This window comes from Pelophylax lessonae, assembly GCF_965119305.1.
Source record: "Pelophylax lessonae genome assembly, chromosome: 4".
NCBI classification, from domain to species: domain Eukaryota; kingdom Metazoa; phylum Chordata; class Amphibia; order Anura; family Ranidae; genus Pelophylax; species Pelophylax lessonae.
Window position 1 is genome coordinate 591805019 of NC_138771.1, and position 26992 is coordinate 591832010.

The following is a 26992-nucleotide window of genomic DNA, read 5'->3' on the forward strand; positions in this document are numbered from 1 at the left end:
CACAAGGTTTTATAGCTTATCAATATAGGGCTAGACCAGTCTGCTTAAACTTTAGCCTTCACAAATATTCTGAGTGCTTCAGGTATATAGCTAAGTTTAAAACTGTCTAGGTTATTAGAACAGTCTCAATTAAAGTAGCGAACATAGTAAATAGGTACTAGGAGTAGAGAATGACTAGGGGGAGAAAAAAAGAAAGGGAGAGGCAATGTGTTAAAGGGGTATGATGAGTTTGGAAGAGAAAGGAGAAGGGAGGGGTTAGGAACTCCATCATGGCTCTAGAAAGGTGAAAGAGGGTTAAGCTGGGTACACACAGATCGAAATGTGGCCAGTTCATCAGGGACTAGCTAAATTTAGATCTTTGTATGTGTGCCCTGTTCAACAGAAACTGATCAGTCAAACGGGACTACTGGAAAACCTGCATTCAATCAGCCATTGCAGCCAGGATTCCTGCATTCACCTCAATTGTGTGGATGCAGGAATCTGTTGCTATGTGCATGTACCCAACTTTACTCAGTAATCCAGTCATTAAATGTAGATTCAGAATATTGACCATGGAGGCCATATTTTTCAAAAATGTTCCAACCTATCTTTTCTTGTGTCAACAGACATTCCAAGTCCCTTATAGTTTCCAACTCTGATACCCAATCTGCCAAGGAAAGTGTGTTTGTTGATTTCCAATATCATGGGAAAATTCGGTCTAGCAACGGAAAGGAAATGTTGTATGGTGTCTTTCTTGGCTAATGTGATTAAGCCGAGGATCATTGATAGCAATGCTATTTTGGGTGAAAGAGGAATTGGTGTCGCCAAAACCTTACAATAGATAGCAAAACAAAATTTGTCCAGAAAGGGGGGGGGGGGCATTCCCCAAGCAGACAGTTTTGGAAAGTTTGGATGGGTTAAGGAAGAAAGAATTGAGTATATTTGGGAGATAATATAAACTGGAGGGGTTGTTGAAGAAGTAAGAAGGTTTTTTTTTTAGGAAGGGTCAAATCAGGCTGTTCTTGTGTGACTGCTCCAAACACCCCCTTTACCAGCTTTATTGGGGAAATCGATTGGTGTTGCTGCCTGGTCAGGATAGGTCAGTGCCAGAGAATCTTGCTCTTTTCTCCTCCCTCCGTTCTCCTACATACGTTGATTCAAGTGTGCAAATATTCCTGCTTACCTCCCTGTAAACTACCTTACCCATTTTGCCGCGTACCTTGGAACAATTTGCGTACCTCACTGGGTTGGAGGTTAACCAGTGGAAATTCAAGGCGCTCACTATCTCCCTCCCTATCGAGGAAGTCCGTCATTTGCAGGAAGTGTTTTCTTTCTAATGGACTCCCAATCAGCTTATCTCTCACTTTTTGACTTTGTGTCCTTATTAATTTTCAGATTGTGTGCTACTATTTCTCTTTTGAGCCTTTACCTTTGTGTTGACACTCAAAAACTTTGTATGACTTGTAAACTTGCTGTGGGTAAATTCCTACAGCTTACTGTAATGTACAGTATTTTATATCCCTTTCATTTTGAAAATATTGAACACAGAAAATATATTCCTGCTGATGTCTATACAAACCATAAAAACTTAAACCTCAGGAGAAAATGTATTGCAATTTACCAGTCATTAGATGAAGTATATCCAAAATTTTTAATTTTTTCAGATTTTAAGTGATTGTAAATGATCACCCTATAAAACAACCCAATCAGTTCAAAATTGAAATTAAAGGCAAAATATTTATGTATAGCTAAAAAAAATGTAAATTCCTTTTGTTCCTTTTTATAATTGATCACATTCCCTCTGTTCTCAGCTGGATAAGGGCTTAGGGGAGGGGAAGCAAACAGTACACTGAGCTTCCCAGTTAAAGACTCTGCAGAGGAGGTGTGTCAGGACAAGTCTGATCATTGAAGGAGAGCAGGCTGGGTTACTCGCATAGCTAGAGAACTGATCACGTTATGATCTCCTGCTTAGCGTGGTCAGTTTTTAATAGGAAAGCAGAGGAACTGGCAGAAACACTAGGGATTTCACATGAAAGAAGCAATGCAAAGTGAACAAGGTATTTTCTCAAACAAGTACATGGTACAGCAGGCACATACCAGGACTGTGAAATTCTGGGGTAACAAACATTTTCACTTTATTTTGACCTGGTAATCTTGCGAATATCACACATCCTGTCCCTGAGAGTTTGCTTTTACTCGTCCACTGCATCTATGGAGGGAGCCATGGTTGTCACATTCGATTGACTTTAAACACATCTGCCTTCCCCATTACATTAGGTCTTCTTTATTATTTTAGAATAGCAAATTGCACAAGAAGGATAAGATTGTTTTTAAGATCTGTTAAGCTCACAGGAAGAAACAAGGACATTGCAGTTCTGGCAAGATCAACATCTCTGTGATTGCCAAAAATGTTCTTAGACTAAAAAAAAGAAAATTAATGCAGCCACTACATCTAAGCAATCCTAAGCTCCTACATATTACATATTTGTTTTTAGGTTTAGATGCACTTTAAGTTTTAATTCCAACATCTTTTTTGTTGGGAAATGGATACAGTGCTACAACAATTACACCTAAAGGTGATTTTTTTGGATGGAGACTACAGATGTAGTCCAGTGGGCTCAGTTATCTGCTAGCTTCTCATACCTAATGAGGTCCCTATGGCTGAGATCTCTCTAGCATAGTCACTGCCTCTGTTCATACTTGCCTTGGAATTTTGTTTGTTTCTAACTGCTTTGGTGTGTCCCCATTGCTTTTACTTCATTAATCCATAATACAAAATATATTAAAAATGTAAGGGGCAAGTAGAATCTCAACAACAATAATAATAGTGGCATCATGTGTGTAGACCATTACCAAAGATCTTATCACCAATATCTCTAAAGCCTGGTACACAGGATTGAACGAAAAAAAATAAAAAATTGTGAGCTTTGGTTGGAGCCGTTGTATTAACTATCTGACGTTAGTACAGCAATCTCCCCCACTAAGCTGTTGTGTCCCCCCCTCCACAACACTCTGATCAGCGCTTTTTGACCAATGGTTGAGAGAGCTGATCGAGAACCCCCCGGCTGCTCGTTTTTCAGCATGCTCGTCTAACAGAAGCTGAATGGCCAGCTTCTGTCAGACTAGCTGCCATACACACAGGCTGAATGTTGGCTGGTTTTTAGTGAACCGGGCGATGTCACCCCGGCATTTGGCTCGTGTGTATCGGGCTTAAGACATATTCGAGACCCTCAGGTGGTTTTAATTTCCACCAATAAAAAAATATAGGTTTTGGGAGTAGTGACTGTCTAATAAATTACAATATATTTGGATTATAGCAATATAAACAATATAAGGTGTAGAGTTCTTGAATCCATACTGCAGAAAATAACAAGCATGACAAACTTAATAAAATCTATTCTGAAATTAAATACACTTCCTACAAAAGATAGAACTGGAAGTCGTATTATGTTGGTGTGATTACAAAGGAATGTAATCTTCGTTGATATCTGAATGATAGAAATTTCAAAATATGTCATCCAGCCATTAGTAAAAGTTTTATACTATAATTTTGTAAATAGATTTAGTTGATCTTTTTTTAGTCTGAAGCAATGATATGGATGCAGTTGAGGTAACTTATCTTGACGAGTAAATATTTTAAACATTCCCACTGTCAACTTACCAGGATTTTTTTTATTTTTTTTTTTGCATTCCCAGCCACGCCAGTTAACATTTTAGAAGCTCTGGAACTCAGCGAATCCATTGAAGGAGTAACGTTAGCAGCTGGACTATGTACGCACAGGCAAGGAATTGAAGAGACAGATATTGCTTTCCGATTGGAGAACAGGACTCATTTTAGTGCCCCAACCAAGCAGTTATTTCCAGGTGAGTTTATCAACATTATGATCATTCCAATTACACAGTAAGAGGGATGGCAAGAAAAAAATAACCCCAATCTAACTGTCATCAGTAAGTTAAAAGAACCAGTCACTATTGGGCTCCGAAACATCATACGCATCAACACAGTCCATTTATGATATATTAATATTTTCTTCATAGATTAACTACTGTTTAAATTTACAAAGCTAACACATTAAGGAAAGGAAATGCCTTTGTTTAAAAAAGTGAGTCCATTGAGATTTTAAAATTACAGTTATGTGGGTAAAATAATGATCATTGGGCTGGCATTGAAGCTTCATGAAATTTGTTTTGATGAACATGTCACAATCTAAAGGTTGTCATCCAAAATTCTGAGTTGCCTTTGGAACAGCTATAGAGGAGAGAACTTCCAATAGGGACACCTGTTATGGTGTCTAAGAGGACATTTCCTTCACTATGGAGGGATTTTGTCTTGCTTTCTGTTGTGTTTAAAGGACAGAAAATTGGTCAAAAACTACAGGATTTACCCCTTACCAGCGCTATCCAAAACTGAAGTTTGGAGCCAGAAACAGCCCATTACCAGTACACATGTTTTTTTAATTTGCTTTTCAGGATCCCTCACAATGGAGCTCTGTACAGTTATGTATATTGGTTCTTCAGGACCTTTAATGTTTAGGGTTCTGAACCCTAAAGTGTTTCTCTCACACCAAGGATTTGTATTGCTGGTGGTCCACATCTTACATTTTGGGTGCATACAGAATCTGGTGCAACTGTGCATAGTAATCAGCTTCTAGGTTTTACTGTCAAAGCTTAATTGAACAAGCTGAAGTTAAAATCTGATTGTTAGTTACCATGCACAGCTGCATCAGATTCTGTGATTTCTAGTTTTACTAAATTTCCCCCACTGTGTTAAGACACTAAAAAAACTGAATAGATATGCATTACAAATTTAGAGTCATTGGCGTTAGAAGCCAATCCCCATGGACTTTCCAATATTGGAGACAGCTATAACTTTATTGTCTTGATACCCATCTTACAGATGAAACATTCCCAGAGGACTTCTCTATTCTCATCACTCTGAAAGTAAGGAAGGGAGCACAGTTCTTCCTCTTCTCCATTTACAATGAAAAGGGAGTGCAGCAGCTGGGTGTAGAGATTGGCCGATCCCCAGTCTTTGTTTATGAAGATCAACATGGAAACCCAACCCCGGAGAACTACCCCTTCTTCAAGAAAATCAACTTGGCTGATGGCAAGTGAGTAGATTTGTATAAAGAATATGCTTGAAGAGACCTATGGATCTATTGGTGTGTTAATGATTAAATATCAGATTAAATATGACATAATACCCCCTTTTCATTAAGAGTTTACAGCACTACCTATAAATTAGATATGTACAAACAGCATAATGTGATATTATAACATGCTGAGTTTATAGTGTCATAATCCGATAGCTGTCAGATTAGACCCCTCCCACTTCAATCAAAACGTAACCCTCTCCTAGATGATAATTTGCCTAAAAGTGGGCAGATCGTTACAGGGTGTGCATGGCTATCTCTGGTACCAACAGGACCTAATTTTACCCAAATGCATCATCATGTATTTTGCAGTATTTTCCAGCAAAATGCATACACAAGAGAAGATACATTGGACCGAATAAACTATTGGTGATATGCCATTATATATGCCAAATGTAAACAAACCTCCACCCGATGTTGTAGTACGAAATGTATTTATCTTTTCTCTGAAGTCTGTTGGCTACGTAGTAGAAGTGATTTGAGTGGCTGTAAGACTCAGTTCACACGTATGCATTTTTTGGTGCTTTTTGCAGAAATGCACTAATGTTTATTTAACATGTTCACATGAATGACCGCTGTGGTTTTGGAAAGGACCAGAGACTTTCTTTAATGCAAAACTGTGCTCTTTTTTGCTTTGTTTCAATGGAGAAGCTGCATAAAAGCATGTAGTGCATTTTTGCCACGATTTGCGTTTTGCGTTTTTAATCTGCCATTGGCTACTGCTGCTGTCAATCAAAGTCAGTCAGGCAGTGAGGAAAAAAAAAGGAGCAGGGCCGGGTCACGGCTATATGTCTGATTGGACACACGGAGCTGTGGCTTGGCTCGGGTGCTCCCATAGCAAGCTGCTTACTTTGGGGGCACCTAACAGGAGGGAGGTGCCAGGAGCACCTGAAGAGGGACTTGAGAAAGAGGAGGATCCGGGCACCTCTGTGCAAAACCACTGCATGGAACAGGTAAGTACAACATGTTTGTTATTTTTATAGAAAGAAAAATGAGACTTTACAATCACTTTACCTTCTATATGTGAGTGAAGGTGCTCTTTATACCCCAGCCCAATCCCTCTCTGCCATGTGCCCAATGCCCCCCCTGCCATGTGCCCAATCCCCTCTTTGGCATGTGCCCAATCCCCCCTCTTCCATGTGCCCAATACCCCCTCTTCCCAATCCCCCCATCTACAGTGTTGTAATTTTCTGTAAAGTTCAATGCTTTATGGCAACCTGGAGGCCTTCTGTACACAGTGGGTTCACAGAACGTCCCCAAAAATGTAATTTTCTGCTTGTGTGATTGACTCACTAATTTTCCCAGAAGTCTGCACTAAGATACAAGTCAGATATGAAAGCACCCCCTGCAAAAGGAAATATATCTTTGGTGAAATTCTTGCTAAGGGTTAATTACTTCTAAAGGGAATCAGACACTGCAACTTTCCTCAATAGAACGCCAAAAGCACATCAGCTGAACTGAGCACAAACACTTCCATTCAGGAATACCACAGACATGAAAGGACATGAGTCAAAAAAAAAAAAAAAACAGCATTTCTTAAATACAGAAATTTTAAATCCCTGCAATGTACATAGATCACCAAGGGAGGATTTTTTTTTTCTCAACAAAATCTGAGTAATTTTAAAATTTAAACAAATTGTCATTTTAAAGTGTTTTAAATTAAAAAAAAAAGGCTGAAGCAGTTAAAGAGTTAAACCACTCTGGTATCCCTTTAAGCTCTGCAGGTATAAATGGAGCTAATCTGTTCTAGACGTTTAAAAATGACAGAATTCCATTTTAGAAATTGAATCCAGTGTAAATATGAGTCTGCTACAGCAGAAACAACTTCAATAGAAGCAATTGTTTTACTAAGTGGATTTTTGGTAAGGATGCTAGGTAAATGTTCTGTACTGCGGACGAACAAGTAGCAGCACGTCAGCCGTCTGTCTGCACAGCGTCATGCATCGAAGAAGATAATAGGATATTATTAATGGTAACAGGCTTTCCCAGCAAGTTGCAGACCCTGGTACAAGTTGCTTAAGCTTTACACTTCAAAGTGATTTCTACTTCCCCGTTTATTTACTGTAGACAATTGCAGGATTACTTAGCAAAACTATGCATTTGGCGATCATGTGACCTTTTACATGCCGAAATCACAACTTAAAACACTGATATAACTAAGATGTAATTTATACTGTATGAATATTGTCTACTCATTAGGGCTCGTCCACACCGGTGTTGCCCAACACAGTCCCAATACATAGACAATTATATTTCATTATTTCTGCTCACACCAACACGCTGCATTAGTGTGCTCTGATAAAAGGAGGATATGTTGCAATTTTTCAAAATGCACAGCTACATGTACAGTTAAATGGATTGTCAAGTTTAATAAAGTTAAAAAAAAACATAAAGGAGCCATTAAATTATCTTTCAGGTGTCAGGGAACCCCAACTGATTGTGTCTACATCTACAGCTCACAGCACATTTAGGTCAACAGTATGTTGAACTATAAGAATAAGGAATGTGGTGTACTTTACTTACTTGACACCCACAGTATATAACAGGTATTTTTTTGTGATAGTAATTAAAAGAAATTAACAAAAATAAAGGCCAGAAAAAAAGTTTAAAGTAGGATCACCTTAAACTGGTGGTCATTTAGAAATGGGCCCTCTCATACTGGTGGGCAGTTGAAAGAATGCTCAGTATATTGGTGGTCAAAGGGAAGAAATCTTCCTACTTTGGTGGTCAGTGGGAAGAATGCTCTGTGCATTGGTGGTCAGAGGGAAGAACTCTTCATACTTTGGTGGTCAGTGGGAAGAATGCTCTGTGCATTGGTGGTCAGAGGGAAGAAATCTTCATACTTTGGGGGTCAGTGGGAAGAATGCTCTGTGCATTGGTGGTCAGAGGGAAGAAATCTTCATACTTTGGGGGTCAGTGGGAAGAATGCTCTGTGCATTGGTGGTCAGAGGGAAGAACTCTTCATAGTTTGGTGGTCAGAGGGAAGAATGCTCTCTGCATTGGTGGACAGAGGGAAGAAATCTTCATACTTTGGGGGGTCAGTGGGAAGAATGCTCTGTGCATTGGTGGTCAGAGGGAAGAAATCTTCATACTTTGGTGGTCAGTGGGAAGACTGCTCTGTGCATTGGTGGTCAGAGGGAAGACATCTTCCTACTTTGGTGGTCAGTGGGAAGAATGCTCTGTGCATTGGTGGTCAGAGGGAAGAAATCTTCATACTTTGGGGGTCAGTGGGAAGAATGCTCTGTGCATTGGTGGTCAGAGGGAAGAAATCTTCATACTTTGGGGGTCAGTGGGAAGAATGCTCTGTGCATTTGTGGTCAGAGGGAAGAAAACTTCCTACTTTGGTGGTCAGAGGGAAGACTGCTCTGTGCATTGGTGGTCAGAGGGAAGAAATCTTCATACTTTGGTGGTCAGTGGGAAGACTGCTCTGTGCATTGGTGGTCAGAGGGAAGAAATCTTCATACTTTGGTGGTCAGTGGGAAGACTGCTCTGTGCATTGGTGGTCAGAGGGAAGAAATCTTCATACTTTGGTGGTCAGTGGGAAGACTGCTCTGTGCATTGGTGGTCAGTTGGAAGAATGTCCCTTGTATTAGTGACTCTATACAATGGTGGACAGTGTGAAGAATGCTGCCTGTAAAAGCCTCCCTTGAATAGACATCCAAAAGGACTGGGACTACTGCTGGGTGCAATCATCTTGGATGTGATGTTAGCAGCCCCAGTAGACTCAGAGCTTTCACCAAAGTGACATTCTAAAGGTTATGTAGGGAGGTGAGTGGAGGGACAGAGGAGCTTGATCAGTGCAAACGGTAATTAGAAACTCCCAGAAGAGGAGAGCACTATGACATGCAAGGAGGGAAAAGGCTATGCTAGGGAATTGGGTTTTCCTGGAGTAGTTAAATTTGCTACAAAGTCTAGAGGTATATTGCAATTGAATAAAAATCATTAAAGGATAAATTCACCTTCCTGAACATGTTACATGTTACACCCATATTTAGGGTATAACATGTAACATGTTCAGCATCTGACCCTTGCCCCCCCCCCCCCCTCCAAACCCACCCCCCCCCCCTTGTGACAGCAATCTTCTCCTCACATTCGCTGTCTCATTTCAAAGAGAGTGTGGCCGTGCAGGGCTCCACCCACACAGCCGCATCATTGTTTCACAGATCCCTGTAAATCAATAAACTACAAGTACCATCATCCCTTGCGGTTGATGGCTTATAGTTCTTTATAAATTACCAGGGCACTGATGAGCGCTCTTGGTAGTTCATTGAGCTTCCTGTCATTCAGTAACTGCCTGTTTGTATTGGAGGTATTATCAGACAGCTACACAGACAGTCTGCAGGAGCATGGCATTACACCCACAATCTGCTGTAATCTACTTGTAAAGGTGAACTTATCCTTTAGTGGAAAGGAAAAACATTCCAGGTAAGCATTGAAATACTTACATTTTTATGCTTTAAATTGCAGTTTTTCAAGTTAGTGACAGGATCTCCTTATAGAGGACTTTTACTGGCTATGCTTGTGCATTAAATCCTCATAGACTTGCATAGGGCTGCACTTCAATACTGAAGACACAGCCAGCACTGAAGATCAATTCAGTTGAAGATTTTAAACAATCAGACTAGACTGCAAATGTGCGTTTGAGTTAAGTAACCAGCTGGGTGAGAGGTTTTAGTATAGATTTGTTCAGGGGGCTTTGGGAGGCATAGTTGCCAAGTGCCCTGACTCCTGGATCATGCAGTCCAGTCCAGGGATTTTGGACAATGTCCCATGGGCTATGCTGCAGGATCCATGCTAATTGGCAACAATACAGAGTTGCAGTGGGATGCTAAATTCTCTATGTTTCAGCTCTCAAATAATGCCGGTAATATTAAGTGAAGTTATCTCAGCCCAGCAGTAAAAGTAGAGTCCCAGCCTGACATCATTGTGGAGAGTGGCAGCAGTTCAGTATCATGCAAACAAGTAAGTAGCACCTCCAAACACCAATGAAGGGTGTATAATAGTACGGCCACTGATCACCAACACAGGGAGAGTTGATAGTAGATAGTCGATAGTACTGCCACAGTCCACCAGTGTCGGGTATTTTAATTCTAACACTGTGAACCAGTGAAGGCGGGTATTAATATTACTGCCAGTGACTATTAATGATGGTGGGTTTGATATTACTGTCACTGATACCAATAAAGATGGTTTCATTTTTTTTCCTGTTGACCACCAAAGCTGTGTTTTTAATTGTGTCCATGGACACCACTGCTGGGGGTTATTACTAGGGCCACCAGGACAAATGCCAGAGTTATTTCTGTGGCCACTGACACAAATTCTAGGTATTATTACTAGGGCCACTGAGACCAATGCTTGAGACTGGGGGTGGGGGGGGTGGAGCCACATTGGAGAAGGTGATGCAGTATAAAAAGCATTGGGATCCCACCTGTTTTAGGTCTGTAGTTAGTAGAATTTGTTTTGCTGTGGTAGCAGGGATTTATTGTCCTCAGTGCTTCTACTACAGGCCAACCACTCCTAAATAACCCTATAAGCCAAATGCAACCTTTCTGTGGCTGTTAAAAAATCCCAGAATGTTTCATCAGAGTTAAAGCTGTATAAGAGTGCTGAGGTTTGCAGTTCTGCAAAAAAAGTAAATAAAAAAAAAAGTTTGTGTAAGGGTTTTAGAGTAATTGTGTGCAGGAGCACTAATAAATATGTAACCATATTAAATAACCTAAATAACCTCATGGTTGGCATTGCTGCCACCAAGGTTAAAAGTTAACACCTCTGCTGTTTCTCTTAACTTCTATCCAGAGCATGGGTTCCTTGTATTGTACTAGACTTGACTTAGAAAAACATTATGTTAATATCAGGGATAGCACTGTCGTGGTTGACACTGCCAACTGCCACAGAGGGTTGCAAGAGGGCCCTATCAAAATTTTGCTATATGGCCCCATGATTTGTAGTTACACCCCTGGCTAAGGCTCCTTAATGGAGCCACTGACACAGATGCTAGAGATTCTTATTGCATTTACTGACACAAATGTTTGGAGTTGTTATTGCATCCACTAACACCAATACTCAAAGTTATTGTTTTGACTACTGACACCAATGATAGAGCCTATTTTCTTGCACTTTCTCTTCAGTGTACCCAAATATTGTCTAAAGCATAACACAGCAAAATAATGAACCAACATCCACTTTACACCCTAGGCCCACACGTTTTCAAAGGGCACCATATTTTTCTTCTCCTTCCACCCAAGGTGTCCCTCCTAATTAATTTCAAATGTTAGTAAATCTAACTTTAAGTGGTTTTCGCAGAGTGTATGAGTGAGATCACTATCTGAATTTATGGTTCTGTAAGCTATTACTTTGAAATGGGGGTTTTATGTCTCACCATTTCAAAATTGTATTGAGTCCAACAGCTGAAATATAATTAATGGATACAGCTGCAATGTTTCAGCGATCTGAGTACACTGAACACAGTACATGAAATGTGTAAAATATTTCATGGTTGCATGTCTATCATAATTAAATATTTGTATCTAAAGGCTGTGAAATGGTCATCAATGGTCCTTGATAGTTAGATGTCACATCAGCAGCGATGACCTGCCTAGAAAACTCCAGGGAAGCTGCTCTCTGGCGCTGTGAAAAAAAAGGGGAAGAACCCTGTGATTACTGAAACCTTAAAACATTACAATAAATTCAACTCTTATTTTGTTGAACCGGAGTTACTAAGACAAGATCAAACTATTCAAAACACATCATATCACATCATATCAAAAACTTTCTACAGCTTACAAAATGGAAAAAAAGGATTTGGACCTCAGAACATTTGAGTCTGTTAGCAGTTCTAGTAACCAATGGTTCCAAAAGGAATGGTTGTCCCAGCTCTGTCTGCTATCCTTTGTATGTATAACAAAACTTATTTTTTACTGATTTGTGGTGGAAATTATAGCATATACAAAAAAATATATAATTATTAAATTATTGCATATACAATTTTTTTGTAAATCTGTATAAAAAATTGCAGTGAAATTAAAAATAACGAAGGAGACAAAAAGGAGCAAGCAAGGGTGAAAGGAAGGGAAATAGATAGTCCATTAAATCTTAGTTGTTAAAACCCTAACTCCATTTAAAATATTTTCTTTGGCTTTGCATGGAGTTTGTTAAAACTGTTTTTAAACTATTCCTGTGTGCCATTGAAAGGATTAATATTTTCTTCCTGTTCTATCTATCTGACATCAGACAAGAAGTAAGGGCACCAAACACAAATATTTCTGCTCCAGGTGGGTCTGCTGGGCTGAAATGAACAAGCTTCTGGAATGGGGTGCACGCCCTGTCACTGCTGGAGAAAATCATGAAGGAAGAAAATGAAGGTTGGCTGCACTTCCCATAAGATGCAATTAGAGGAGATATAAAAGCAAGCACAGATGATACAAGGCATACAGCAGGGGACAAAAGGGTGACGCGTTTCACACAATGTGTGTGCTTCGTCAAAACAATGGTTTTGACAAAGCACGCAAGTCGTATGAAACGCATCACCCTTTTGTCCCCTGCTGTATGCCTTGTATCATCTGTGCTTGCTGTTACAGTATCTCATAAAAGTCAGTACACCCCTCACATTTTTGTAAATATTTTATTATATCTTTTATGTGACAACACTGAAGAAATTACACTTTGCTAAAATGTAAAGTAGTGAGTGTACAGCTTGTAAAACAGTGTAAAGTTGCTGCCCCCCCCCCCCCCAATTAACTCAACATGCAGCCATTAATGTCTAAACTGCTGGCAACAAAAGTCAGTACAACCCCAAGTTAAAATGTCCAAATTGGGCTAAATTAGCCATTTTTCATCCACGATGTCATGTGACTCGTTAGTGTTATAAGGCCTCAGGTGTGTTAAATTGGTGTTATCGCTTTCCCTCTCTCATACTGGTCACTGGAAGTTCAACATGGCACCTCATGGCAAAGAACCCACTGAGGATCTGGAAAAAGAATTGTTGCTCTACATAAAGATGGCCTAGGCTATAAGAAGATTGGCAAGACCCTGAAACTGAGCTGCAGCACGGTGGTCAAGACCATACAGCAGTTTAACAGGACAGGTTTTACTCAGATCAGGCCTCGCCATGGTCGACCAAAGAAGTTGAGTGCGTCAACTCAGCATCATATCCAGAGGTTGTCTTTGGAAAATAGACGTATGAGTGCTGCCAGCATTGCTGCAGAGGTTGAAGGGGTGGGGACTCAGTCTGTCAGTGCTCAGACCACACGCCGCACACTGCATTAAAATGGTCTGCATGGCTGTCCTCCCAGAAGGAAGCCTATTCTAAAGATGATGCACAAGAAAGCCTGCAGTTTTCTGAAGACAAGCAGGCTAAGGACATGGATTACTGGAACCATGTCCAGTGGTCTGATGAGATCAAGATAAACTTATTTGGTTCAGATGGTGTCAAGCGTGTGTGGCGGCAACCAGGTGAGGAGTGCAAGGACAAGTTTGTATTGCCTACAGCCAAGCATGGTGGTGGGTGTGTCATGGTCTGGGGCTGCATGAGTGCTGCCGGCACTGGGAAGCTACAGTTCATTGAAGGAACCATGAATGCCAACATGTATTGGGACATACCAAAGCAGAGTATGATCCCTTCCCTTCAGAGACTGGGCCGCAGGGCAGTATTCTAACATGATATTGACCCCAAACATACCTCCAAGATGAGCACTTGCTAAAGAAGCTGGAGGTAAAGGTGATGGACTGGCCAAGCATGTCTCCAGACCTAAACTCTATTGAGCATCTGTGGGGCATCTTCAAACGGAAGGTGGAGGAGCGCAAGGTTGCTAACATCCACAAGTTCCATGATGTTGTCATGAAGGAGTGGAAGAGGACTACAGTGGCAACCTGTGAAGCTCTGGTGAACTCTATGCCCAAGAGGGTTAAGGCAGTGCTGGAAAATAATGATGGCCACACAAAATAGTGACACTTTGGGCCCAATCTGGACATTGTCACTTAGGGGTGTACTTACTTTTGCTGCCAGTGGCTTAGAAATTAATGGCTGTGTGTGGACTTCTTTTGAGGGGACAGCACATTTACACTGTTATACAAACTGTACACTCACTACTTTACATTGTAGCAAAGTGTCATTTCTTCAGTGTTGTCACATGAAAAGATATAATAAAATATTTACAAAAATGTGAGGGTGTACTCACTTTTGTTAGATACTGTATATCTCCTCAATAAATTCTTATTGCATCGTATGGGAAGTGCAGCCATCCTTTATTTTCTTTGTTTAAAAAGTAAGGGCAAATCTCCCAAATTGACACAGAGGCAGAAATAAAATGATGGAAGATCTAAGCCTCCCTCATTTCATCCAAAAACTGAAAAAAACATGTTTTAACTGGAATTGGGCTTCTATAAATATCAACTTTACTGTATAATCATAATATTAGGTAAGTATAACCATTTGGAAATAATAACATTTCCCATCTATTAATTCCATAGAGGGTAAATTTATTAGCAGGGATTTTCTGATAAGAGAAATAAGTATTCTACTTTCTCAGGAAAGAGGCATGTATTTTATTCAGCATAAAAATCACTTTTACATTACAGTGGACATAAGCCAGAAAAAACACTGAAAGGAGTTTTACCCATTCCCTATTGTATCCAAAATGAATAAAACATTTTGGCTTTGGACAAAGTTTAGGGGCCCATTCACACCACAGCACTGTGTGTTGTAATGCATGCATTGCGTTGTGGTTTGTTAAACATCCCATTCAAAGTGAATGGACCAAAATGCATGGCAACACATGCAAAAATAGGTCAGGACGTATTTTATTGCAGCACAATACACTGGGCATTGCATTTTGGAGGTGTGTTAGAGTGACATTCACTATAAATAGCACCGCAGAACACAAATGCCTATATGTGCCTTGTAAGCATTGGGGGTAACATGAGCATTATAGCAGTGCAATGGTGTAGGTGGACCCTTTGTCCAAAACCTAAACCCTTCCTGCACCCTTTTTGGATACTGAGATGGCACAGGGATCTATTGTCATTTCATAAAGTGATGCCTTCACATATCGCTATGGACAATCCCTTGAAAGAGCTCAGAAAAAGATTGTTGGTATTAACATTAGGAATTTTAGCATCCAGGCTTTAATTGTAATTGTGAGTCTAATGTATGAAAGCTTGTAAATGAAAAGCTGTAAGCGGTGCATATAACAGTCATTATATTCTACATATATAAATCTCATTAATTGCACATAGATGGAAAGAAAATACTAAGGGCTATAACCAGCTTTAACTACTCCCTACTGCATGCAAATAATAAAAAAGGCTTTGGCTTAGATATAATTTATTGCATATAATGTACATTCTCAACACATGAAAAATAGATTATAGCATTCTATAATCAAGATTTCCCCGGGGTCAACCTGCTCTATGTTGAGGTTCATACATACATTACAGAACACTTGCCAATTCTGCTGTCAGATCATCTAACTTTTGTATGTTTTTAGGCCCCTCCACAATCCCAACTAAACCATCATGACTGGGTCTGCATGTAGAAAGGTTAATCAACGTCACTCACGAATGTCTTCTCTGAGACAGATCAGGGCCTCCAAAGTGCTCCCCTACCCCTCTTCCATAGACACAAACACATCTTTACCTGATGCAAACCTGAAAGTCTGTGCAAAGATCTTTCTTTAGAAAGATAATTTGGTGGCCAACAATGTAAGCACAACCCTGCTGCCATTTATTGTTTGTGCTGATTTGTCATCTGTAGTTTGCATGGTCTTATATGGTATAAACGTGTTTTGTAATACATACAAACCAACCATGGGTCTGTGTCTGATGGTCTCTGGCAGGTGGCATCGGATTGCACTGAGTGTTGAAGGAAAAAATGTGACCATGTACGTGGACTGTGAGAAGAAGCAGACCCAATTCCTGGACCGTGAGGACAATGCCATTATCAGCACAGAAGGGGTTACGTTATTTGGGACACGACTACTTGATGAGGAGGTCTTTGAGGTAGGACTAGAGAAATGTGCTTGCATTTTCTGCTCTTCCTTCCATTGTTGATAATTAGTCCTCATCTTTCAAAAAGGAATCGGACACCAGTAGTGCATGTTCAGCCTAACCTTTTTTTTTTTTTTTCGTTTTGGACAGAGTGGGGAAGGGTTACAACTTCTGTTGGGTGCTACATCCCCACTCCATCCTCAACGATAGAAGAAAGTTCTGGTTAGACTAACACCTCCAATAAAAGAAAAAATATTGTTGACTTTTTTAGTTTTTAAATATATGTCATGATCTCTAGGGCCAATTTGATTTTGTGAAGCTTCCAGGATGTCTTTTACTCCAACAAACATTTCATTATGATTTCTGCCATTTTTTGAAGAGCTCTGCTTTATGGGTCAGTATATTTGATACAGAAAAAATTGATCAGCCACTTCTCTAATACTTTCAGCTGTGTTTTCTGTTATAATTGGTCATATTATTATTATAATTTTTAATGTTGTTTAAAGGAACATTATGCAACTCTGGCAGCTTGTAACTGAGTGTGTTTAGGTGGGATAAACTTATAACGGATGTACCAATTAAGTTACGTCAGATGACTACGACCCCGCTGACGAAATCATCTGACGTAATGTGTACGGGGGGAGGAGCCTACTCATAGCACGTCGGTTCCCGGGAGGTTCTGAAACTGTGCACTACCATGTTTGCCTGCTGTTGGAAGCCTGCACGGCTTAAGTGCAGGGATATGTAAGTAGATTTTTTTGCATCCTAATTTAATAAACTAGCTTAAACAGAGAGCACTAGATCCCTTCTCCTATTTATTTTATGCTGTTCCTGGTGCACTCGGAGGGTCAGCTGAACCAGAAGGAGAGGAGGGAACAGGCTGTGTATCCATAACTCTTAAGCGTGTATGACTCCTTGGAGTCTACCCCTAAAGTGAGCTGCTAATTTTGCACCAATCACCGGGAGCACTCGAGTGAAAGTGGAGCACTTCTTGCACTGTTTAATCACAGATGAAGATTTCCATTTAGTTTTTTTATTTGGACTTTTCTAGTTCTGTTACTGCCCATTTTGATGTTTAGGGTGAACCTGCTCACCAACTCCTATTACATTCTCTATCATATAAAATATATTAAAAAGAAACAGGAGAGCAAGACTCCCTCATAAAAGGCATGGGTCTAGAAACACAAGAGCAGAAATCTCACCACCAGAAACTCTGAGAGATATAGGAAACCTGTAAAGGAGCCTTACTCAATCTTTTTAACACGGAGGAACCCTTGAAATAAATATAAAGTCACCATACATTATAATTAAGAAGAATGCTCCTTACATTTGTTGTCAGAGGGAAGAATGCCCCCTTAAAGATAACTAAAAAATCATTAATGTCTGTGTTCAGAGGTAGAAATTGTTCATTGCTCAAGGAACCCCAAGCAACCTCCAGAGAAAACCCATGGGTTCCACAGAACCCTGGTAGAGAAAGGCTGCTGTAGAGGGTTTAACTCTCCAAAGTTTACTAATTATTGAAAAAGGTACTGAAAGATATGTTTTGGGTGGACTGATCCTTTAAAGCAGTAGGACAATATCAACTGGAAAAAAGCTTATCCATGTTATCTAACGTACCTGGCCAGGCAGTGATTGTTGTTAACTGACAATGTGAATGATCCTGGTCCCCACCATTTGCAGTCGGTCTGAATTATTATCCACTAATAGAAGTTAAATGGGAAAATAGTCTTTCTCCACCTTTTATTTCTAAGTTCTTAGTACAATGTGGTCAGAAGCATAAAACATGGCCATTGACGGACTTTTGTGCCTGCACTTGTAATGTTTTCCTTCCCAAAATAGATTAATAAACCTCAAGGGAAAGAGGTAAAATTGTAATTCGGTTATATTTACTGATAAAAGCCTAACTCCAGACAACTTTTTGTTGTTTTAAATAGAGTGGGGAAGATCTATCAGACTAAATTTCTGTCCCCACATTGACCCTGTGACCCATTTGAGGAGAATTTTCCTAACTTTCTGTCTCATTGACAGCCATAAAAAATGGAAGGTGTGGTTGACAACAGTACAGAAAGACACAGGCAGCAATATAAACATAAACCTTCTTCACGTCACAAAAATGGTGTTTTGTGTTTTTGTCTGTGTACATTTGGGGAAATTACCGTCTTTATTCCTGTTGGGTATATCCCGCTTTACTTCCTGTCCTAACAGGAAATGAGGGGGGAATCTCCCAAATAGGAATAAAGATGATAATGAAAAAATGACAGAATCTCTTACCCTACCCCACTCTATCCAGAACAAAATGTTGGGTGTAGTTGGGCTTTAAGAAAATTTGGAAATGTTTCCAAATACAGTGCAGTTCATTTTTAAGTTCATTATAACCCACAAGCTGAAAAGTGTTTATGTATCTCTGTGTCTCAGGGCTGGGATGAGCCTCTGTGAGAAATCCATTTGTCACCACAAATCAAAACGAGAACATTTAATCCGGAGCGGTCAGCAGTTTTTGTTGACATATTTGCCGGGGAAAGATGTTCATCAGTATTGTGCCTTGTGGAATCCCCAGTGAGATGGAGCAATGCAGAACACTGTTCCTCGTTTCCCATGCACTGTATGTTTTGCTTTGGTGCAGACAATGTTCCAGGGGGTGTCCCACTGGGGAAAGGCGTGGGATGGGAATTACCATGGACATCTGCCTGAACTGAACTTTTACATTTTTGCAGCTCAGTAAAGAGGTGAGGAATGGAAAAAAATGAGGAGCAAGATGTATGAATGGAAGGTACACACAAACAAAAGGGTCAGGCAGCAATATAGAAGAATTTGCAGTTAACTCATTCACTGCTTGTGGAGTGTTTATGTTGTTTTTTTTTTTCACAACCCACTATTGATATAGTTTATTACTATTTTTAATAATATGCTTAACAGTGCTAACAGTGGACATAACCATACCTGTCATTAGATGCCCTCGAAGGGGTGTACTAGAGTTCTTTCCACGGCCATACATATACTCCAAGGCCAATTTTATGAGCAATGAATTAATCTCTCTGGGTTTTTTGGAAGAAACTGCAGTTCCTGGAAGTAACCTACACAGATATGAGGTGAATGCACCAGAAACAGGTCTTTGGTCTTGGTTGAGAATACAACTGAGCATCTTATCCCAACAGGAGTGCTAAAATTGACATTCTATTTCCCATCAACAATACAAAGTATGACCTTTTATTAAGCCCACTTTGTTTTACTGACATCCACAGGTAGTTCTCATGTATACCCAAATGGAGAACCTACTTGTTCAAAAATGTGTTTTTGGAAATGGACTGTTATCTAAATGATTTAAGCTAAAAAAAGAGGCTTTTCCTTGAAAAAGAAATCCAGTCTGAGATTGCAGTATTCCATTTGGCTGCAGTCAGGGCAAGAATCCATTTTATATCAGGAATTGTGCACAGAGAGGCAGCAATTGCAAAGACATATGGTTTTTTATTGTGATGGCGGTAGTCTGAAAAACTCTCCTCTACCAGCAGAATGTGACGATTGCACTCTTGGCCTCCCCCTACACAGAGATTTTCCAGGTTGTTGGACAACAATCTAAGTGCCAGCAGACTGGATTGATCTTTACTGGGATGTTACTGGGATGTTAACTCCAAAGTTAACCCTTAAGCAATACCTGCCACCACATGATTTAACGGAAACACGCACTGTTCAAAGCATCTGCTGTAACAATCTGGACCTTAACCACTTGCCTACCGTGCACTTTCACCCCTTCCTGCCCAGGCCAATTTTCAGCTTTCAGTGCTCTCACACTTTGAATGACAATTGCGCGGTCATGCAACACTGTACCCATATGAAATTTTTTATCATTTTTTTTTCACACAAATAGAGCTTTCTTTTGGTGGCATTTAATCACCTCTGGGGTTTTTATTTCTTACAAAAAAAAAAAGAAAAAAGACAGAAAATTTTGAAAAAAAAGAAAAGTTTTTCTTATTTTCTGTGAGTAAATTTTGAAAATAAATACATTTCTCCTTCACTGATGTGCGCTGATGGGTGGCACTGATGGGCACTGACTGGTGGCACTGATGAGCGCTGATGAGCGGCACTGATGGACACTGATGGGCAGCACCATCAGTGCCCACAATCAGTGCCCATAGTGCTGCCAGTCAGTGCCCATCAGTGCCTAGATTAGCAGACACTGATGGGCGCTGACTGGCAGCACTATGAGCACTGATTGTGGGCACTGATTGTGGGCAATGATGGTGGGCACTGTAGGCACTGATGCTGGGCATTAATTGGCACTTTATTTACATTTTGTGTAATCAGGGCACTAATGATCAGTGCCCTGATAACATGTATTTGTCTCCCCTGATCGACTCTCCTTGCCTCACACACTGACAGTGTGAGGCGAGGAGAGCCGAATAACGGCACTTCCTCATTTACATGTAACCAGCTGTGATTGGCCAATCACATGGGTAAAGAGTCATGTCATTGGCTCTTTACCGAGATCGGGATCGCGCCGTGTCCTAGCAACATACCGGAGGCGCACGAGAGGCTGTTCTGGTGCGCCGTCATACGACGGCGTCCCAGGATAATAGCTACACCACTCCACCGTCATTTGACGGTGGGTGGGTAGTAAGTGGTTAAAGAGCAACTTTAGGCAGAAAATTAAGTTGTGCTAGATCACTTCATGCTGGCCCCCTTTGCAGGTATAGCTATGTATAAAACTTTAAAGTGGAAGTAAACTCCCCATGCCCAACTTTACTGCATGTAAAGCATTTTACAATCACTTACACGTAGGTGGCTTTAAAAGTATTACAAACTGCACTGTTTAGGAAATATCGCCAATGTTTGTGTCAGTGACGTCACTCGCGCATGTGCGTTTGGTCCCTCACTTATGGCACACTCAGCAAGACGTCAGTCTGTGCATCTATGTGCCGGGTCTCTGATAGCATAGCTCCACGTCATTACAATCCAACGAGATCCCGTGTGTTCTTGAAACACCCCATGTGACCAGCTACGTCATAGGGGGTGTGAACAATGACATTCACGGTTAACAAAGGGAGGATATTTACATGTGTACTCTATTGGTTTGCCGGGCTTTGTCGCCAAGGTAACGGTATACGAAAACGAGGCTTGGTTGATCTTTACTGAGTTTGCACAAGATTCTGGCTTTGACAGAGCAGATAGAGCGGAAGTATACATGAGGCTGGAATCGGAAGGCAACCGCGAACATGGCGCCGGCTTCAGTCGGAACAAATAAAAAATGAACCAAGCTGCACAAACAGTAAGAAAGATCCTATAAGGCTAATTCAATTCCTGGTGAGTTTAGAAACCTTATACACAGTGGCCAAATGATTACTGGAAATATTTCTTCTGAGTTTTCTTCCTCTTTAAAAATAGGTGCCTATACTGTTTAAAATCCAGTAATACGCTGTCTCACCCTGCACTGCACATGCTCTGTTGCTCTCTATTTTTAGGCACGGTGCTGAAAATGTAGAGGCCCCTTGTCATGGTCTTACCTTCTTGCTGTTCTCCTTCGTTTGACATGTGCTGGCGGCCATCTTGGTTTCTGGGTTTCTTGTAGCCTCCCACCCTGCGGCTCCTCCTTCCCACTGGGAGGAGCTGGATACCTAGCTCATATATATAGGAGGTCTGTGGCTTCAGTTCCCTGCTTGGTCCCCCTGTGTTCACATGCTACTAAGACTGCTGCTACTTCTGGTTCCTGTTCCTGGCTTCGTCTGACTACCCTGCTGGTTCCTGATCCTGGCTTCGTCTGACTACCCTGCTGGTTCCTGATCCTGGCTTCGTCTGACTACCCTGCTGGTTCCTGTCCCCTGGCTTCGCAAAGACTCTGCATCGGTTTCGCCATCCGTTTGGACTTTTGCTTTATAGCTTGTTTTTCAATAAAGCTTTCTTATTTCTTTCCTGATTTTGATTGACACCAGACTCAGGGAGAGACCTTCCTTTAAGGAGAGTCTGCGGAGGCCTCCTAACAGATTGGCGCCTACCTTTGTTGTCCCACCCGTGCCTCCCTCTCCTCCCACGCCTCCTGGGGATGACTTGTCTGGGGGTGAACCCATGCAGCTGGGGTTTGCTCGCCTGTCCGAGGGGGAGAGGGTACTCCGGAGACGCGAGGGCCGTTGCATGTACTGTGGTCTCGGTGGGCATTTTCGGTTGGCATGTCCGAACCGTCCAGGGAAACGCTCGCACCTGAGATCCTGTCGGGGGCAGATCTTGGGTGGAGTCTCCTCGTCCCCGGTTTCCCGTGTTGACAAACCACTGATCACTGTTGTCCTTTCCTGGGTCGGGGGCTCGGTGACGACCCAGGCGTTGGTGGACTCTGGTGCTGGTGGTTTGTTCATTGATAGTGTGTTCGCTGCCGCCAATTCCATTCCTCTGCAGGCTCGAGGTTCTCCTCTGGCTCTTGAGGCGATAGACGGCAGACCCCTTCTGCCGCCACACGTGACTCATGAGACCCTTCCAGTGGGGTTAGCCATTGGTGCCGTCCACAGAGAGTCGGTCTGCTTCCAGGTTATTTCGTCTCCACACTACTCGGTGGTCTTGGGGTACCCCTGGCTCCAGAAGCATAATCCGATTTTCGATTGGAGATCGGCCGAGATCCTCTCGTGGTCACCGCAGTGTGGGGCTAGTTGCATCCATGGGCCTGTCAAGTTGCTGTGTACTTCCTCGGACTCTCTGTTGCCCCCTGAATACGAGGAGTACCGGGATGTATTCGATAAGGTGCGCGCGGTTGCCCTACCTCCGCACCGCCCATACGATTGTGCCATCGAGTTACAATCTGGTGCCGTTCCTCCTCGTGGCAAAGTCTATCCACTGTCGGTAGCGGAGAATGAGGCCATGGAGGAGTACGTGAGGGAGGCGCTTTCACGTGGACACATTCGCAAATCCTCGTCCCCGGCAGGGGCTGGATTTTTCTTTGTGAAAAAGAAGGGCGGTGAGTTGAGGCCTTGCATCGATTACAGGGGTCTCAATCGCATCACGATCAAGAACGCTTACCCGATACCCTTGATTTCCGAGCTGTTCGATCGCCTTAAAGGGGCCACGGTCTTTACCAAACTCGACCTGAGGGCGGCATATAACCTCGTAAGGATCAAGGCGGGCGATGAGTGGAAGACCGCGTTTAACACCAGGACCGGTCATTATGAATCCTTGGTTATGCCCTTTGGGCTGTGCAATGCGCCCGCAGTCTTTCAGGAATTCATCAACGATGTTTTCCGTGACCTGTTGCAGCAGTGTGTGGTGGTCTACCTGGATGACATCCTGGTATATTCTGAGTCCATGGAGACCCACATTCTGGATGTCAAACGAGTGTTGCAACGGTTACGAGAGAACAAGCTGTTCGGTAAGCTTGAGAAATGCGAATTTCACTGATCCCAGGTAACCTTCTTAGGTTACATCATTTCCGCTGAGGGGTTCTCCATGGATCCTGAGAAGGTTTCGGCTGTCTTACAGTGGCCCCAGCCCAGTGGTCTTCGCTCCCTGCAGCGCTTTTTGGGCTTCGCCAATTATTATCGGAAGTTCATCAGGGACTTTTCCATGCTAGCCAAGCCTCTCACGGATCTGACCAGGAAGGGCAGTAATTCCCAGGTCTGGCCGCCCGAGGCCATCCGAGCTTTTGAGGCTCTAAAGTCCGCCTTTGTGTCGGCTCCGATTCTGTCGCATCCCAACCCTGGGTTGCCCTTTGTCCTCGAGGTGGACGCGTCTGAGACGGGAGTAGGCGCCCTTCTGTCTCAGCGTAGAACACCAGAGGGTCCTCTGCTTCCTTGTGGGTTTTACTCCCGGAAACTGTCTTCCGCGGAGTGCAACTACCAGATTGGTGACAGGGAGTTATTGGCCATCGTGCAGGCTCTTAAAGAATGGAGGCACTTGCTCGAGGGTTCGGTGGTTCCGGTCCTCATCCTGACGGACCACAAGAATCTGACCTACCTCTCTGAGGCCAAGAGATTGACACCACGTCAGGCCAGATGGGCTCTGTTCTTGTCACGTTTTAATTACGTGGTCTCCTACCTACCCGGTTCCAAGAACATCAGGGCTGATGCCTTATCACGGCAGTACTCCGACCTGTCCAGGGAGGAGTCGATTCCGACTTCGGTCATACCTCCGAATCAGATCCTGGCTGCCATTCGCACCAGCCTGACCTCTCCCCTGGGTGAGCAGATTTTGGCGGCTCAATCTGGTGCTCCCTCTGGGAGACCCAACGGCAGATGTTTTGTGCCTGAGGAGTTGCGCACTCGGTTGTTGCGAACCTACCATAACTCCAAGACCGCGGGGCATCCTGGAAAGAATCAGCTGTCCTGGGCTGTTTCACGTCTGTTCTGGTGGCCTTCCCTACGTTCCGACATCGCCGCATATGTAGCGGCATGCTCCGTTTGTGCCCAGAGTAAGTCCCCTCGGCACCTTCCGTTGGGCCTTCTGCAACCCTTAGCCACCGGGGAGCGCCCATGGTCACACCTGGGGATGGATTTCATTGTGGAACTCCCTGCATCCCGAGGCCATACGGTCATTCTCATGATTGTGGATCGGTTTTCCAAAATGTGTCACTGTGTTCCTCTCAAGAAGCTACCCTCTGCACAGGAGTTGGCCACGATTTTTGCCAGGGAGGTCTTCCGGTTGCACGGTTTGCCCAAGGAGATTGTGTCGGATCGGGGGAGTCAGTTTGTGTCCAGGTTCTGGCGCGCCTTTTGCTCCCAGTTGGGGATTCATCTCTCCTTCTCCTCGGCCTACCACCCTCAGTCCAATGGGGCCGCAGAACGTTCCAATCAGGCCTTGGAGCAATTCCTTCGTTGCTATGTCTCCGATCACCAAGACAATTGGGTTGACCTCCTGCCTTGGGCTGAGTTTGCCAGGAACACGGCGGTGAACTCTTCCTCTGGGACGTCTCCCTTCATGGCCAACTATGGGTTCCAACCTGCCGTGTTACCGGAGGTATTCTCTCCCCAGGATATTCCGGCTGTGGAGGATCACCTTTCCGTCCTACGTGCTTCTTGGGTACAGATCCAGAAGTCCCTTGAGGTCTCTGCGCAGCGCCAGAGACTCCAGGCTGATCGCAGACGAGCGCCTGCTCCTTCCTACCAGGCCGGAGACCGTGTATGGTTGTCCACCCGCAACCTCAACCTTCGAGTGCCCACTCCCAAGCTGGCGCCTCGCTTTGTTGGTCCCTTCCGAGTGCTTCGCAGGGTAAACCCGGTAGCCTATGCCCTTGCGCTTCCCCCTGGCATGCGGATCTCCAACGTGTTTCATGTCTCCCTGTTGAAGCCTCTGGTGTGTAATCGTTTCACTTCCTCGGTTCCTCGGCCTCGTCCGGTCCGAGTGGGCAATCGTGAGGAGTATGAGGTGAGCAATATCCTGGACTCACGCCTGGTCCGCGGTCGGGTGCAGTTTTTGGTTCATTGGCGTGGTTATGGTCCAGAGGAGCGTTCCTGGGTTCCCTCCGCAGATGTCCATGCTCCTGCCTTGCTCCGAGCCTTCCACACACGCTTCCCTCAGAAACCGTTCTTTACTCCGCGGAGGAGGGGCCCTTGAGGGGGAGGTACTGTCATGGTCTTACCTTCTTGCTGTTCTCCTTCGTTTGACATGTGCTGGTGGCCATCTTGGTTTCTGGGTTTCTTGTAGCCTCCCACCCTGCGGCTCCTCCTTCCCACTGGGAGGAGCTGGATACCTAGCTCATATATATAGGAGGTCTGTGGCTTCAGTTCCCTGCTTGGTCCCCCTGTGTTCACATGCTACTAAGACTGCTGCTACTTCTGGTTCCTGTTCCTGGCTTCGTCTGACTACCCTGCTGGTTCCTGATCCTGGCTTCGTCTGACTACCCTGCTGGTTCCTGATCCTGGCTTCGTCTGACTACCCTGCTGGTTCCTGTCCCCTGGCTTCGCAAAGACTCTGCATCGGTTTCGCCATCCGTTTGGACTTTTGCTTTATAGCTTGTTTTTCAATAAAGCTTTCTTATTTTCACTTATCTGTTGTTGTACGTCTGGTTCATGGTTCCGTGACACCCCTGTGCTGACAGCCCAAAGATTTACTGCTTTTCAGGGTCTCTGGGCTTCAACAAAATGGCAGCCATAACAAGAGCAATGCTGGAGGCAATTTAGAGCACACACTAATAATGGTAACATAATTATTAATGTGGAATGTATGCTCCTTGCTAAAAAAACATTATTTTTAACAAGTTGTTATGAGTAAAGTTCCACTTTTAGAAATTTATGTGACACTTAGTCCTGGTTCACAGTACCGCGACTTGTCAGGCGACTGGCCAGCCTGACAAGTCGCGGTCCATTCAGTACTACGGGAACCGTTCTAATAGGATCGACTCAAGTCGCTCCGACTTAGAAAATAGTTCCTGTACTACTTTGGGGCGACATCGGAGTGACTTGCATTGACTTCCATTATGTAAAGTCTGTGCAAGTCGCGCCAAAGTCGCGGTGCACGCGACTTCACAAGTCGCCCCCGAAGTCGGATCGCCATAGTGTGAACCGACACTTAACGCCACTCCAGCAGGAAAGCAACAGAGTTTTAATTATGATAGCATTTTTCAAAAAGTCAAGGATTTTTAAAAGTTAATTCTTCAAAGAGCCAAGGATTTTTAAAATGTCTTCTTTATAGCAATATTTTAATAAAAAAAAAAAAAAAAATGGTCCAAAAAATTTTTTCAGAAAAGATATTACAAAATATACAATAGCATCGGTAAAATAAACAGGACTAAATGCAAACCATACATGCAAAGTTCACCTGGCCTTTTGTACCTATTCAATCAGCTCAGAGCACATTCAATTTGAAAGAATCACTGGTTCTCTCATAAAAGAATCTTCCAGTATCCCTATCAATTTTTATAACAAATGAGAGTTTACGAGCTGCAAATGCAGCCATCTTTTCTGCACCCT

The 26992-nt window shown here is 42.9% G+C and overlaps 1 protein-coding gene across 1 annotated transcript in view; it reads left to right on the forward strand.

Moving 5' to 3' along the window:
- LOC309553561 (uncharacterized protein) overlaps window positions 1-26992 on the forward strand; it is a 309714-nt gene that overhangs the window by 112267 nt on the left and 170455 nt on the right. The window contains exons 2-4 of the mRNA XM_082254829.1: window positions 3676-3843; window positions 4877-5090; window positions 15965-16127. Coding sequence (XP_082110955.1) covers window positions 3676-3843; window positions 4877-5090; window positions 15965-16127 — 545 coding nt within the window. The remainder of the gene's footprint in view (window positions 1-3675; window positions 3844-4876; window positions 5091-15964; window positions 16128-26992) is intronic.